At 32.3% G+C, this 15,287-nt stretch overlaps 2 protein-coding genes across 3 annotated transcripts; one reads left to right on the top strand and one right to left on the bottom strand.

Annotated features, from left to right (window-relative positions):
• The first annotated feature begins 4,156 nt into the window (after positions 1-4,156).
• On the top strand, positions 4,157-10,012 carry LOC114173899 (uncharacterized). Of its 2 annotated transcripts, XM_028058606.2 has the most exons (8): positions 4,357-4,493; positions 4,636-4,692; positions 5,638-5,703; positions 5,792-6,090; positions 7,397-7,573; positions 8,308-8,502; positions 8,604-8,913; positions 8,996-10,012. In XM_028058606.2, the coding sequence occupies exons 2-8, from the start codon at positions 4,656-4,658 to the stop codon at positions 9,688-9,690; spliced, it is 1,779 nt and encodes a 592-aa protein (XP_027914407.1). In that variant the 5' UTR covers positions 4,357-4,493; positions 4,636-4,655; the 3' UTR covers positions 9,691-10,012. The 2 variants fall into 2 exon arrangements, with proteins under 2 accessions (XP_085527780.1, XP_027914407.1); XM_085671654.1 differs by having other exon boundaries at positions 4,157-4,361; positions 5,638-6,090.
• A 680-nt stretch (positions 10,013-10,692) lies between these two features.
• LOC114178031 (glycerol-3-phosphate dehydrogenase [NAD(+)] GPDHC1, cytosolic) lies at positions 10,693-14,849 on the bottom strand. Its single transcript, XM_028063744.2, has 5 exons — positions 13,676-14,849; positions 12,375-12,596; positions 11,989-12,236; positions 11,423-11,562; positions 10,693-11,255 (listed from the first exon to the last, which is right to left on the bottom strand). Exons 1-5 carry the CDS (start codon positions 14,322-14,324, stop codon positions 11,132-11,134), a joined length of 1,383 nt encoding a protein of 460 aa, XP_027919545.1. The 5' UTR covers positions 14,325-14,849; the 3' UTR covers positions 10,693-11,131.
• Between the last annotated feature and the right edge of the window lie 438 nt (positions 14,850-15,287).

Here is a 15,287-nt window from a genome sequence, read left to right as displayed (position 1 = left end):
TGGTGGCAAAATATGATTATCATACATCTATTAAGATGGTAAGAGTTTGCTAGGATCTGCGCATATCTTAGCATCATTGGTGACACTATTAATTCGTTTTTATATGATTTTATCTTATATTAGGAAATTTATTTTCGTTTTTGTTACCACCGAAATTGCAAAGAGGTGAGAAAAATAATCCAAAAATACAAAAAAGTCCTCACGATAATTTATTAGAAAACCTTTAAATAATAGTTTTTAAAATTAAATTTAAGTTCAAGAGACATACGAGAAAGATATTAGCACACCATAATTCATTCTAAGACGTTTCACTTTAACAAGGTGTGCAACAAAAATTTACGATATTCATATTTCCCAAAAAATTAAAACAAAACAATGCATGTACAAAAAATAAAAATAAAAAACATTTAAATTTATTTCGGCCCTGCATATTTCCATTTGCCATTCGTATGAAAATCATGATTTCGTAATTCTTTTTGAAAAATGATTTTTGAAATTTTATTTATTTATTGAAAGTGAACAGACAATGAATAATATCCTCTTAAGTATTTTTATTCACAATAAAAAAACAAGGATCACATTGTTAAAAAAATTATTCGAGACAATGATTTTTTTGGTAAATCTAACAAGATTTACCTTGTTTCTATATATTCTCATTTACTAAAAACCAGTCTTAAAAACAGTCAGCAATCAGGATTCACGTTCTTAAAAAAAAACTATTAGATAGAATGTTTATTTTTAATTTTTTAAAATTTTATATTATTTTGATATTTTATAATTATTTGAAAACAAGTGTTATGAGATGTTAGCGGCAAAACAAACACAAAAAAATAAAAAATATATACTTTTTATGATTTTTATGAAAATGTATTTAGTTTTGTTTTTTACATTGAAAGAATCAACATTAATACTTAAGAAATAAATAGTAAATATATAAAAATATATGTGCACACAACCATAAAATTATTAAAATGAGATAATAAATAAAGAAAATGAATAATAATAGAAATCTCACTTAAAAGTAAAGTCCAAAGGTGTAAAAAATTGTGTATCTAATAAGGACTTCATCCAAATAGAAAAAGCAAATTAAAAAATACAATCAATAAAAGATATAAAAAATAAAAAATCGTGATTACATACACGGCGTTAATAAAAATATATATATAAAAAATACCGATATGTTAAATTCGTTTAGCGAAATATGACTTTCAATAGAACAAAAATAAATGTTCTTCTAAAAAAGAATTTTAGAAACATGTCTTCTTTTTGGTGAAGTTGTGTTTTTTAGTTAAATTTATCCATTTTCGAAATTTACCCATTTCGATAATAATGATACAAAATTAAGTGGCCAAGAACCTTGCATAATCAGAAGTTAAAAGCAATAATGTGAGTGCTTACTTAAAATTCAATGGTAATATATGCTTCATTATGAAGGGAAAGTAGTGTAAGTGTCTAGCTTGAATAGTTGAGTCAAAACAAGAATTGGAATTGCAAAACGAAGAAGAAGGCAAGAAATAGAAAAATGAGTAAAAGGATGGAATTGCCAAATTTGATATAGAGCTTTGAATTTAAAATGCATGTGTGTTGCAGTGTAGCACCAAAACAAGTGAAGAAGTGCATCTGACAAATCTCAGAGTGGTTGAGGCTTCCTTCTCCTCTGTTCAAGTTTTGCAAAGTGAATTGGCAACATCAGACATGTCTGCTGCTAAAAATGATACGGAAAATTAGAGAACATCATAACCATGGCTACAGCATCATTTCAAGTTCTGTACTTTAATCATCAAAAGGGAACTAGAATATGAGAAACTCAACGCAACTTAGTGTAACTTCATAACTATTGTAAATTTGAGAACTGTTAGTATATTTATTTCAAAAGTTAATTACCATCTGTCACCATATGTAAGTGTGTTTTATCATTGGACCATAGACACCTTTTCCAATACACAAACCTGTTTGGTTTTGATGATTTATCACATCATAAAGTGTTTGGACAACGAGATTAGAGTGCTTTTTTCGGTAATTATAATTTTTTTCTTATTAAATATTATGAATATCTGTGTTTGTATTATTAAAAGAAAATAATGGATTATTTATGTTTTTTTTCCTTCGGATTCTACTGAAAATTTTATTTTATTTTATTTTAATTTAATATTTTTTTAAAAAAATATGTGAATTTAGTTCGTTTAATAAATTTTGTTAAAATTATTTATGTTTTAAGTGTTTTTCAATTAATATTAAAGGAAAAATATGTTTTACTTAAATAATATCATAAAACACATCTTAAACATCAAATAAATTTAACAAAATTTAGTTAAAACTGAATCATATATTTCTAATATTAGAATACTAAATTGAACCGAACTTTCAAAAGAAATCTAATTCTAATTTTTTGTTAAAAATTAAAAACATATTTAACTCAACAATAATTATAATTTATTAATAATTAATGTTCCTATCACTTTTAATAATCTCACATACTAAGTGTTCATTTAAAAAAAAATTCTCCCTTCATCCATCGAAACTTTTTAAAAACAACACCAAAACTATGAAAAAAACAACTTCAAAGCAAATAATATCGAATATGAGAATTAAAAAGATTATATCATGAAAAAAATATTAAGATTTATTATAATATACTCTGATGGAAACTGAGTGCAATAATCAATTGGAACACTTCAAAACAAAACATGGACGTAAAACGTACCTACAAACTTACATGGCAAGGCAAATAAAAAAAATTCGTGGCAAATTCATCTGATAATTAAAGTTAATAATTTACTTATTTTTTTTAATGTACAAAACTGTTTCAACTTTAAAATAGTTTTATACAGAAAAATGGTTTACTAAATTATTGGTTAGTTTTATTTAATTAATAACAAGGACATATTAAAAAGTAAGTATAAAGTGACATACCCTTTTCCTTTAGTATTAAACAATAAATCCTTTTATCTAGGATTATGTTTAAAGTAACAGATACCAAATAAACTTTTTAAAATGCTATAGAAATTATATTTGAAAGTAACGTGATGATTAATGTTATTATTAAAAAAATTATATTTTCTGTTAATTTTGTTTTAAAATTTATTTTATAAAAATTATTTATAAATTATGTTATGAAAAAAATTCGCAAAAAATTATTGTCAATGTTTTTGTAAAATATTTTATATAAAACATTTTTTGCATAAAATTTTATAGGAAATACTACGAATTTTATAATTTTGTCGGAAATAATTATCCACAAAGAAATTATCTGTCAATTAAAATTTTTAGAAAAAACAACAAGAAAAAGTCTTTTCTTGCAAATATTATTAACAAATTTACAAAAAAATCTTTAAGTAATATGAAAATTTTTAATAGTGTATAATATATTAGAAACGTTAAAAAAAATTTGCATCGGAAAACAATTAACATTTTCAATATTTTAAAAAATAAAAAGAAGACAAGACAAAAGAAATCTTAAAACAAGAAAAATATAATAAAAGTATAAGTTAATATAAAGGAAAACAACTCCTACACTGGACAAATAAAGAAGAAAAAGTACGCAATTGAATATAATCAATAACCTTAGGTAAGAAGAATATAAAATAGAAACTTTACTGTATTTTAAATCTAACTTAAATAGATAGACATTCTATATTTGACAAAGAAGACGGGAAGACCAAGTCATTCATAAATATTTGTTTATTTATTTAAAAATTGAACAATGATAACAATTTTATTTTAAATAAAATAATTTTTAATATTATATCTTATGGAAAATAAATATAATATATTTAAAATATAATTTTTTTTCTGCATGTAATAGAAAAATAAATAGACGTGTGGACCCTGTTAGAGACCGGTTAGCCGATAAAAATAGCACCTGAAAAAAAATTGACGGCCCATCACGGGCCCAGTCAACACAGGGGCCCACCCAAGGCTGGGCCCACGTCACAGTCCGAGAATTTACAAGATAACCCTCTCTCACCGCTTTCATTTTCAGTTGCAGCTTTTTTGCTGCACAGAAGGCGCACGCACAGAGAATCACACACTCCAATCTCTTCTTCGGCTGCTTTTATCTATGGCGAGGCTCTGAATTTATGGGGATTGCGAAACCCTAGGTGTTCATTCACTTTCGTCGCATTTCGCGGACTCGTTTTCCAGGTGAAGTCAAAATGCGGTTCCTCGTTTTGCACTCTACCGATTTACTCTGGTTTTGTCCCCTTTTGGCACCTTCGTTTTCATAGCTGCATTGCATTTATGAGCGTGACTCGGTGGATGCGGAGAGAGAGTGCGTTGTGGTGTGTGATGTGACGATCATTCTTAATGCTTCCTTCTCTCTTCATTCATTATCAATTAATGCCATGCACTTAGCGTGGTTGGTAAGCACTAATTCCACCCCTTTTAAATTCCTCTCTCACTCTTTCTCTTCTTCCAATCCCCTACCCTCCTTCCACGCCACTGATGCCTTCGTCGTTCCAACTCAACAGCACTAGTAACGAAAACAACCGCATGTTCGTTTCATTATTATAGCATTTCTTCCTTCAATTTCTGTGCTTGCATGTTGTCTAATTTATTTCTTACCATTCCGCTTCTGAGGACCCTGCTTTTTGTTTTCTTCAATGCCACCTCTTAAAGGAATCAAATTTTCTTCAGGTTATAGGGACTTGCTGTTCATGGAGTGGGATCTGTGGAGTTCGACGTATGACCAAGGTTTCTGTTTCTCCCTCTTTCTATTGCTATGCGCATTAGTTTGTAGTGCTGGTATCTGTGATGTAATTAATTGATCGTTTTATTGGTTGATAAGTTATCTGAATGTGGCGTTAGAATCATTCTGTGAAAAGGGCTTGTTTTAATTTTTTGTGACGAATTTCTTCAATGACTCCGTGTATTTATTTTATTAGATTATATTAATCTATCAGCTGATTTTTTTTTTTTTATGCATACAGGTCTTTGTGGTTATGTAATCTTAAATTTAACATTTACTTATATTTTTAAAAAGTGTTGCATATTATATCTTGAATTTATTTAATGAGGTATCGAATAGATTTAGAATTTAATGAAAAATCGTTGATTTCATATAATCAATGAAAATTTTAAGGCTTAATTGCACTATTTGCCCTCAATTTCCCAAATTCGTTGGTCGTATGTTTTTTTCTGCAAATTTTGAACCTAATTTCCAAAAAATATTTGCAATTTGTCTTTATCTTGAGGAAAAGTAGTCTGTCTTAATAATTTAAAGCAAAAATCACTACACAAGTTAAAGGAAAAGTAACCACAAAATTGTCTCAGTTGTGGTGATTTTTCAGAGTCGGACAAAGTTCTGTGGAAACTTTGGGACACAGTGTAATGAAGTCAATTTTTTAATTTATTGGATTGAATTAATAAAATTTAGTATAGAGTTGTGGAGCTTTTGAAGGGGTAACTTCACCAGGAGTAATACATGGTAACTTGATCCCCTCTTATTCCCTTGTTTCCTGTAAATGATTGGGGGACGACAGGTTTATTCGAACAAATCAAATTGCTTTCGACGTATAATTTATTTATTTACTCTGCGACTGGTAGTAATTACTGGGATAATTTATTTATTTACTTTGATCAGATGCAACTGGTAGTAATTACTGGTACTGGGATAATTTATTTATTTACTTTGATCAGATGCAACTGGTAGTAATTACTGGTCACCGCAACATGAATGTGACTTCTACTTTGGGTGTGGCCCAGGTAATCATTGTTTCTTACTCCCTGACGCTGTGCAGTTTTTGTGTTCTCCTTGTGTTGTTTTTACTCTGGCTTTCTGTTAATTTTGTAGATGTTATAGAGGAGGACGCGTTGAACATGGAATCCTGTATTCGGGTTTTGAGAATATTGGTCACCAAGGCGGATACTGAGATTGAGGAACTTGAAAGAGATCTCTTGTTACTTCAGAAAGAGTTGGCCTGTTTTGAGCATGAAAAATGGCCTGATATATGCTGTGGTGTTCTCAGTGAGAGAATCAACCAGCTTGATGTGGCGATCAGGACTTTAAAGAATGATTGTGCTGATGAGGCTGAAGTGCAGTTACTGCTAGATAGTGAACCTGCTGGGACACTTCATGAAATACTAGCCCAGGTTTGGAATTTGGAATCCTGTATGGAATTCAATTGTTTTATTCTGATGATTGAGAAAGAGGCTGCTACATTTACCAGTTTTACATGCAAACTGGGTATTCGCCAGCCATATTAGGGATTATTGTCTTTAATATTTTCCCTGCAAAATGATATGTAGTCTTTGGCTTTGAGTTTCTGTTGATAGTTAAAAGCTTTACCGTGAACAGTTTATCTTCTAAAGTTTTTTTCTTTTTTGGTAGCAGAGGGAGAGACTTAAGGGTTAATTTGATCTGTAAAGCATTTTCTGCAATAATTTTTCGGAAAAGTGAATGAAATAAAGAGGACAATTCTAAATTTTTTTGCAAAATATTTCTATTAGTTCTTGTTACTTACTAGATAAAGATAGTATTGAACGGTTTAAAAGGTTCCAGATACTGTAGGAGATATAGCATTACAAAATCAGTAAAATTAAATATTGTTTTTAATTTTTCTCTCGTAAAATTTTGAAAATATGAAAATAAGATGGCATTTTTATGATTAAAAAATGAAAACAGAATATGTTTTGGGAACCAAACATTCCCAAGTCCCTTTTAAACTACGCATAAGCATGAAAAATTATATGCATATCAAAAGAGGTTATACAGGATACTACTAATAAATAAGACACCTAATGCAACGAACCCTTCTGGAATCTAAATCTAAGTAGTTTATCTTAGGACTTCAGTCTCAGAACAATTTTGTTCCTACAATAATTCAATAAGCTTGGTTGATGATGTTTGGTGTTTTGTCCTTTACAAGAATAAGCCTGTGAATGTTTTAAGAATGGTCTTACCCAGGAAGATGCAGAAAACCTAACTGGTCTTTTAGAGTCTAATCAAAGACAGAAGCTTCAAAGTAATTATTGAAGTTGTGGATATTGACTGATCTATGAACCCTTTATGCCTCTTGAAAGTTCATCTACTTGTATTAGGAGCTGTGAGAGAAGGTAGAGGGAAGATTAAAAGTAGTTGGCTCTTTGGAAGCATGAGACACTGCCATATATTGCTAATTTCTATTATTCAAATATTTATGCAGGATCATTTGACTTTCATACTATTGATTTTAATTTATACTACTATATATAATAAATTATGCATTGTACAACTGTAATTTTTAATTTAAGGATGAATTTTCTCGGTCCTGCATTTACTGGATAATCGAGCAATACATATTAATTTATCCCCTGCTTGCTATTTAAGAAATATATTTTACTCCCGTCTCTTTTTTTGTGTATCTTGTGGTAGTATAAGTATTTAACTGTTAACAATTGGTTTTCGATTTGACAACAGTATCTAGATGTGAATGTCTTGAGTCCAGTTGTGAATGTTACTGAACATGCACCAGACAAAGATTCTAGCACCGTTGATTCTAATATGATCATTAAGGAGGAAGGAAAAGATCTCCATGGAAGCTTGGAACTTCTTTTGGAGCTTCAAAAGAAGTCAGATAATCCTGAAAAGATTGAGGTAGAGAAAGATGTTACTGAATTTAATTTAAAAACATTTTTTTTATTCCTGCATGCCTTAATCGAATTAAAAAACAATTCTTTTAAATTGTTAATTGCTACACCAATGCTTTTTTTTTTTTTTTTTTTTAGTATATGGAACGTGTAATAGACATTATTTAAGAATAATTATTTATCTATTCGTGTGATGATTGATTGCTTGACATTTCATATGCAATTGCTTTTAATCGTACAAGTTTAACATAATGTGCAGTGATTCTTTGTAAGGAGCTGTACCAAACACATTTAGAGGATAACTCTTAAAAATTAACGACATTATTTTCTATAAGAGAAAAGGGGAGTAAGTAAGTAGCTTTTAAACAGCTTCACACTTAAGCCTCCTTCTCATGTTGAACTAATCAATATAGGACAAAGAAAAAGGTTTTGTTTCAAAGGAGCTTTTAGACTGTCATTGTCAAACAGCTTTTTATTTTTAAGCTTTTCTTTAGAGCTTTAACTTTTAAGGAGCTTTTAAGAAGGGATACATATGACAGTGTGAACTTGTTTGGCATTGAAACCTAAGGTATATGGAGTAAATCCCAGTAAGTGGTAGGCTGATAGCAGGTTTCTGACTGTACATTGAGCATGCGATGACAATCCGTATTGCTTTATTTTTACCATTTTTTTTAGGTCTAACCTTGGTATCCATTTTTACGCATGATAAATTTGAATAGTTTTTTTTTTTTTTCTTTTAAGGAATTGTCTGAAGAAACACTTGTTAGAAATCCTGGTTTGGGGGGCATTATCCTTGCATCCTGCCACTCTGGTGGTATGAAATTATCAGAAACATTTGATGATCAAGTTGCTGGAAATGAAGTCAGAAAAAGCCAGCTCATTAATACAAATACAGGTCAAATGTTGGATTTGATTTCGGCCAAAAGTGAAGCCAAGGTGCAGGAAGTGCTGTTCTCCTTCTAATGAATTTAAACTTATATGTATCAGTTAGCATTTTAGACAAGGTTTTTAGTGCATATTCTTCTTAAATTGTGCAGAAAGAAAATGAACTTGTCAGAGAAAAAGATGTTAGCCCGGATGAATTTAGACCTGCAATTGACATCAATGGAAAGAAAACGGGTCCACATTCCATATTAGATACTTCACAACGACAAAAACGAGCAAAATCTAATTTAGACAAAGAGCCATGTGATTTTTCTCCAAAAGCTGCACAGAGAGACTGCAAGAAAGAACCCAAGGTTGCTCCGGACGAAGATTTGAACTCCCTGAATTTCCCTTTACAAGTTGTTTATCCTAAAACATTATGTATCACTGATACAGAATTTTGCTCCGTTAAAGATAGCAACGGTAATAATTCTGGACTAGTGCTCAACATTGAAAACACCACCCCTTATTAATGCTGAAAATTCTGCATTGATTTCACTGCTAGGGATGCATACCAAGAGTTCATTGTATGCTGGGTTACAACTGATGGATGTAGATGAAGATAAAGGGGAAGAACATGAACAAGACCTTAAATCCCAACTTACTACTAACCTCAGAAAGTCCAACATGAGTTTCCCTTCAAAGCTTAAAGCTTCGGAAAAGCAGGAACTGGAACTAGAGGCATTTTCTTCCGGAGAACCATTTGACAGTTGTACGGAAGTTATTCCAACTGCATCCATAGCTGTATCAAGCAAGAGGCAGCGAAGATCCAAATCCTGTACTGATGTTACCATTTTAAACGAGTCAATGAAGCGGAAAATTATTACTAAAGGGGCAGTGCAACCAGACAAGCATGAGAGTGAAGGTCGTGCTATTGTTCTTTACGACAGTAAATTTTCTGAATTACAAAAGAAAAAAAGAGTTAAAAAGTTGCCTATCACCGTGGACATTCAAAATTCAAGTGTTAATTTGGACGTACCAAATTCGGACGAGGTTTCTATGGACAAAAAAAGCAAGTTAGCTCCTCGTACTCACAAGTCACATTCCTTGGTGGATTCCCATGATGAGACCTCATCTTTGAATAGCTTGTCATTGACTGATTTGAGGGCCATGGGAAAGGAACACAATGTAAGAAAGTACTATAAGCTTCGAAAAGTAGATTTGGTTGAACAGTTATCTCAGCGACTGAGTAGCTGCTGAACTTACTGGTATTAACCCATTTCTGTTCTGCCTTACTTGTTTGGGTTTCTCTTGGTTGGTTAGGTCCAGGGCTTCCCTGTAATTTGGTATAGGATCCTGACATAGTCATGAATGATAGATAGGCATCAAAAATGGTTTTTGCAATAGGATATTGTACAGCCTATAGATAGAATTCTTAGGGTACTTTGTAAATGAAAGGAAGTATAGGTTTTCTTCCTTGAAGCTAGTTACTCCTATAGGAGACTTAAAACTTAACGTTGTGCACCATTCACTGTGCTGCTGAGATCCATCGTGAAATATGAAGTGCACCATTCAGTTTCTACTTTTTCCCCAATTCTTTTTTATATTTTCTTGTACATAGAAAACAATTTTAATGGGAGAAATCCTTATCACTTTCGATACATCAATTCGTTCATTGTGTTTTTGGAGTATTCGACCACAGACCAATGGACTCAAATGATGTTTTAATATCTTTGCTTTGAAATTTTCCCGACTAAAGGAAGAACGAGACTAATCCCTTTCGTAATTATAATTGTCACTGTACTGAAAATTACATGAATCGATTTTTTGAGAAACATGTGAGCAAGTTTTTGATAATTGAATTATTAATTTTAGTGAATATTATTTTTAAATAAAATAAAATAGGTCAGTATCTAAAATTCCAATGGAATCAGATCTAGCCATGTTCTTCAACAACATCAATTTTCAAAATTCTTACCTGGATATCGCCATGCCTTATTCAGGCAACTTATATCGTCGGTGCTTCATGACTCTATTATCTCCAAAGGAAAGAAAAGGACGGTATAAGCAAAAACACTAGTGCTTAAGGACCTAACAGGTTTTCAAACGAAGATAGTTGAATTGGATTCTTGGATCTATCCCACTTATATATGAAGGTTGTGTCCCAACTAAATTGGGTAACTTCGTAAGAAAACAAACATAATAAAATAATTTGGTTCTACTCTTTTCCAAACAAGAAAAACGGAAGCTTTGTTTCATTCCTTTCAGTCCCTACTTATTCATTCCATTAATGAAAAACAAAAAATAATCCAAAAACAGTGTTTCTCTCATTCTGTCCACAATGTTGTAGTTCCCATCAGGCACTAGTGAATTCTCTACCAAATTTGCAACATAAAGATAAACTCTTGTTGGGTAAGGTAGTGTGTAGTGTTTTTGGGAGTAATCAGTACAATTGCACAGTGGCTTATATTTTAACATATGTACATGCAACATTATAAAGCAAAATCCTTCACAAAACAATACATTGCACTATTACTCTGCTGAACCTTCAAAGTACTCTAATGAACACTAATTTTGATATTTTAAAATATATTAAAAACTTTTTTAAAATACTAATATTAGTATATTTTGAAGGTTCAACGGAGAAACACCAAAAACTCGGCAGACGATCTGGACTTTTGTTTTTTTCAAGAGTAAACACTTAGGATTGTCCAAGAAGTGAAGGCTTGTAGAAAACATGGCTTTGTGCTATCTCAATTCGTTCGCGAGGATCATTCAGATTTTCATCCCTCAAGGCTTTCAGAATAGCTTGTGATGACTGTTCCCTGAGAAATACATCAAGCACCAGAAGCAACAGAAACTTATTTAGTAAATTGGCAAGATGAAAGATTTGCAAATACAGTACGCAGAATTAGAGTGTCTAAAGCTAACAAGCATAATAAGGTAAACAACAGAGAACCCAGGCATGAGTCAAGTATTGCAGGATATTTACCTTGATATCAAAATTTTGTAGAGTGTCTTCAAAATGGGACAAAGCTCTACAGGAGCAACAGGCTTGTTTTCTTCAGGATGCAACACATTCAGGCTAGATTGGCTCAGAAGTTCAAAGAATGCCTCAACTGCAGAAACACCCTATAAATGGAAGGGAAGCATTTTGTTTAGTTATTGGAATTTGATTGAAGGAAGAAACATGACTCTAAGGAGGAATACACAAGGATGATGATGATTTCTATTTCTTATGTGAATGATATTAGTTCAAAATCTGGTGTGGCTTATGTCAAGTAAAACTTGTAACATCATATTCATCCATCCATCTAAGAATGACCACATAAACCTTTGAATGCTACATAGCATTGTTGTGTTTTTTCCTTATAAGTTAAAAACAAACAACTACTACTAAACTATGAATACAATTGTGTTTTTTGCCACAGGATGCTGCTAAATTCTCTGTAATGCATAATCATTGAACTTTCACATTTGAAAGATGCAATTGGAACTCCTCAAGAACGTAGCATTGATTTGGAAGAAACAAGAACAAGAAAAAAATACAAAACATACCTGAATCATTCCTTTGCCACTGATGCTGTCACCCATGTCTGGTCTTAATTGACCCTTGGCTAACATCTGGCCATACCAAGCGTTACGGCCTTTCAACAAGGTTACATAAGTGTCAGCCAGTAAGGGCCCTGCAAGTTTCTCAGGTTCTTCAGCCAACAAGTGAGTGATGAATATCATTTCTGATGTGCAGTGTGCAAAGTACACAGATTTGCTTGTGGCACTCTCATTAGTAAGGGCAGCTACCATTCCTGACAACATTAAAAATGAAAAACATGATTTATATATATAGATTGCAAATCAGAAAGCAAGTGTAGACAACATGATGATATGGACTACTTCTAGTTTGATATTAGATGTGAAGTGATGAGAATTATTTAGAAACTTACCAGCTCCAATTGCATAGACGTTTTTCAAACCACCCATGACCTCATGTGTGACGAGGTCACTGTTATCCCAGACAATAAATTGTGGTTGTCGAAGAAACTTTGCCAGAGGTTTTCTCCATTTCTCAGCTCCACATATTCTTGCATTGGCATACTCTTTGTTGTAGATTTCTGAGGCAATATTTGGACCCCCAAGATAGAGTATGTTCTCCATTGGTACTCTAGCTGTCAAGTTTGAAGTGCAGAGAGTAGTGAATGGGTGAAGAACTAAACATTATTGCATAGTAAGAAAGAAGGCTATGACCTATGATAGTACAATATCAGTTGAAGGAAGAAAAGAGTAACTGCTAGAAAACAAGGACGTGGAGTAATAACTCTAGCATGAAACTTTTTTGCTTGGTTAAAACTAGATGTAATTCGGCATGAATATGAACAAGATAGATTTTTGTAGATTGAATGTGTTAAGAGAGTACAGGAAGGTTGAGTCAAGAACAACTCCCAAGATTATTGATAAATTTTCATATGTACAAACATGGAGGATTAACTATAACAATATGGACTAAAAGATTATAGTTATTTTTTAATCATTTCATACTTAAAAGGAAAATTGAACATTATAGTTATTTTATTCCTCATCAAGATTTCATGAGATGATTTCATTCCCATAAATTGCTCAGTTCTCACTGATAATGAAGCATGTTTGGATTATATTCTTCTTCAAGATTATATCTGCTTGATAGCAAACAATATTGGTGTTACTATACTATACAGATGTGTTCGTTTTTTGTAATTACTTCAACTAACTTCTTCTTACCCTCTTTCTAAATTTGTCATAAAATGCTCTATTGAATAAGTCAACCAAAATAACCTATCTCAGAACCACTTTTTACCTAATATACTCAAATGTAAAACTTGTTTCATGTAATCAATTACAACATTAATAGATTACATTTATGATAGATAGTTAAATAATTTATTTCCCTCAACTCTCTAAAGGAGCACAAATTAGAAGAGGGAAGAAGAAGCACAAGTGACAAAAATGTAATCATCACACTTTTCAGGTTATTCTATTCTGGCAAAGTCATGATGTGGATGGATACTTAATTTTTACTCATTAGAAAGAAGCAAAAACAGCATGGAGAAGAAGAGTGATAAAAAATAAACTTCAAGTCTAACTCAACTTCACAAAATCGACGTAAGATTAGTACTCACTTATATATTTTGTAAATTGGTTTTATCTATGGTCGAAGTTGAACTTCTGGCAAAAAGTTAACATGTAAAAGGAGATAAAGAAAGGGTCTTACTTGCTTGGTGAATCATCTTTGTGGGAGTAATAATATGTGGTAGAGGCTCCAATGCAGCCTCAATACCCTTTGACAAAGAGATAATTATAGGCACTGTGATCCTCTCCTTCCAATACTTACTAATCTCTTCAAAGATCTCACGTGTTTCTGTAGAAGGCAAACCATTGACCACAATATCAGCATCCCAAACAGCTTCCTGCAAGTTTGTGACGACCTTCAGAGGACAAAGAGGGGTATCAATCATGTTCAAGCAAAAACCATCTTTCAGAATCTCATCTGCATAAAGGGTCCTATCACCAAGCCTTGCCTCCACATATTTCAGATATGCACAACGCCTTATCAACCTTCTCAGCACATCTTCCCTTGAGTTTATGACCTCAAACAGATGTTCTGCAGTGCCTCTATCCACTGCTCTTCCTGCTCTTCTCCATATCCTGATCTGTATCTTGTCCCTGAATTGACCATAAGAATCTTGCAGCAAAGCTGCAAACACACTGCCCCAAGCACCAGCTCCAACACTCACAATTCTCAAAGGGTCACCATCACCCTTCCCAATCAGCCTCCTCAAAGTATCAAGCTTTTCCTCCACCCCATTACAATTCTGAGCACCAACACTTCCATTTGAGTATGCATCATGAACCACTCCCATTATGCTCTAAAACCCCAACAAAGTCTTGCAGAAAACAACTACAAATGAAGTATGAACTTCAATAGCTCTGTCTGCAAACTAAACTCAGACTCTTGTATATATAACCTCCCTCAATTTTATGCCTCTCACTTTCCCCTTACCGACCAATGAATACTTTTCTTTCTACCACAAGATTGAGTTAACAAAACACACAGCAATGGGAAATCAAATCCTTCTGGTGGGTGTTGCTTGACCAAAGCTGAACATTAATTTTGGTCTGAGCGAAATTTCTAACCAGAAAATGAAGCCTATCCTACTCTAAAATTAATTGAAGCATGCAATGCATGAACCATCATGGTTACTTACATACACACATACATATAAAGTAGTGATGTTCAATCTTTCTTCTAGTTCTCAAGAATGGCACGTGGGAAGCGAAAATAATTGGCATAAGGGATGGGGAAAAAAACCAAACACGAAGAAAACTTTGTTTTCTCCGTCTCTTGTTAGTTGATCTACCCAACTATAAGACGCGGCTAGTGCCAATAAAAAACCAATCTTTGTGCTGGTAACTGCAAATTTATGGTCCTACGCCCATGGGTTGAGTTACTTCAACTCATCTATCTCATGACCCCACTGTGCGTATGATTCTACCTTTCTATTGGTAGAATTTAGACACTAATTAAAACCAAACAACATATAAAAAATCAATTTTGTAATAGAAATCAGATCAAAATGCATTTTTAGTTTATTCTCTACTTCGAAAAAATGTACTTAGACCAAGTTTTGTTGTTGTTTTTAAATATTAACACTTCTCTTCATAAAAGTTCAAACGTTTTAGAAATATCTCTTATGTTTCAAGCATTGATAAGTTCATTTGTGTTGGTTGTATATATAACATCCAAAGGTGCATATGGCAACTCTAATGAGAGTTCTTCTTTCACCTTCATTCAAATTGGTAATTTATTGGACAAAAACAAAATT

The sequence above is a fragment of the Vigna unguiculata genome, chromosome 1 (assembly GCF_037176805.1).
Source record: "Vigna unguiculata cultivar grain cowpea cultivar isolate G323 ecotype 2 chromosome 1, ASM3717680v1, whole genome shotgun sequence".
NCBI lineage: Eukaryota > Viridiplantae > Streptophyta > Magnoliopsida > Fabales > Fabaceae > Vigna > Vigna unguiculata.
The sequence above is the reverse complement of the archived record's forward strand: the minus strand, read 5'-3'. Positions and strand labels throughout refer to the sequence as shown.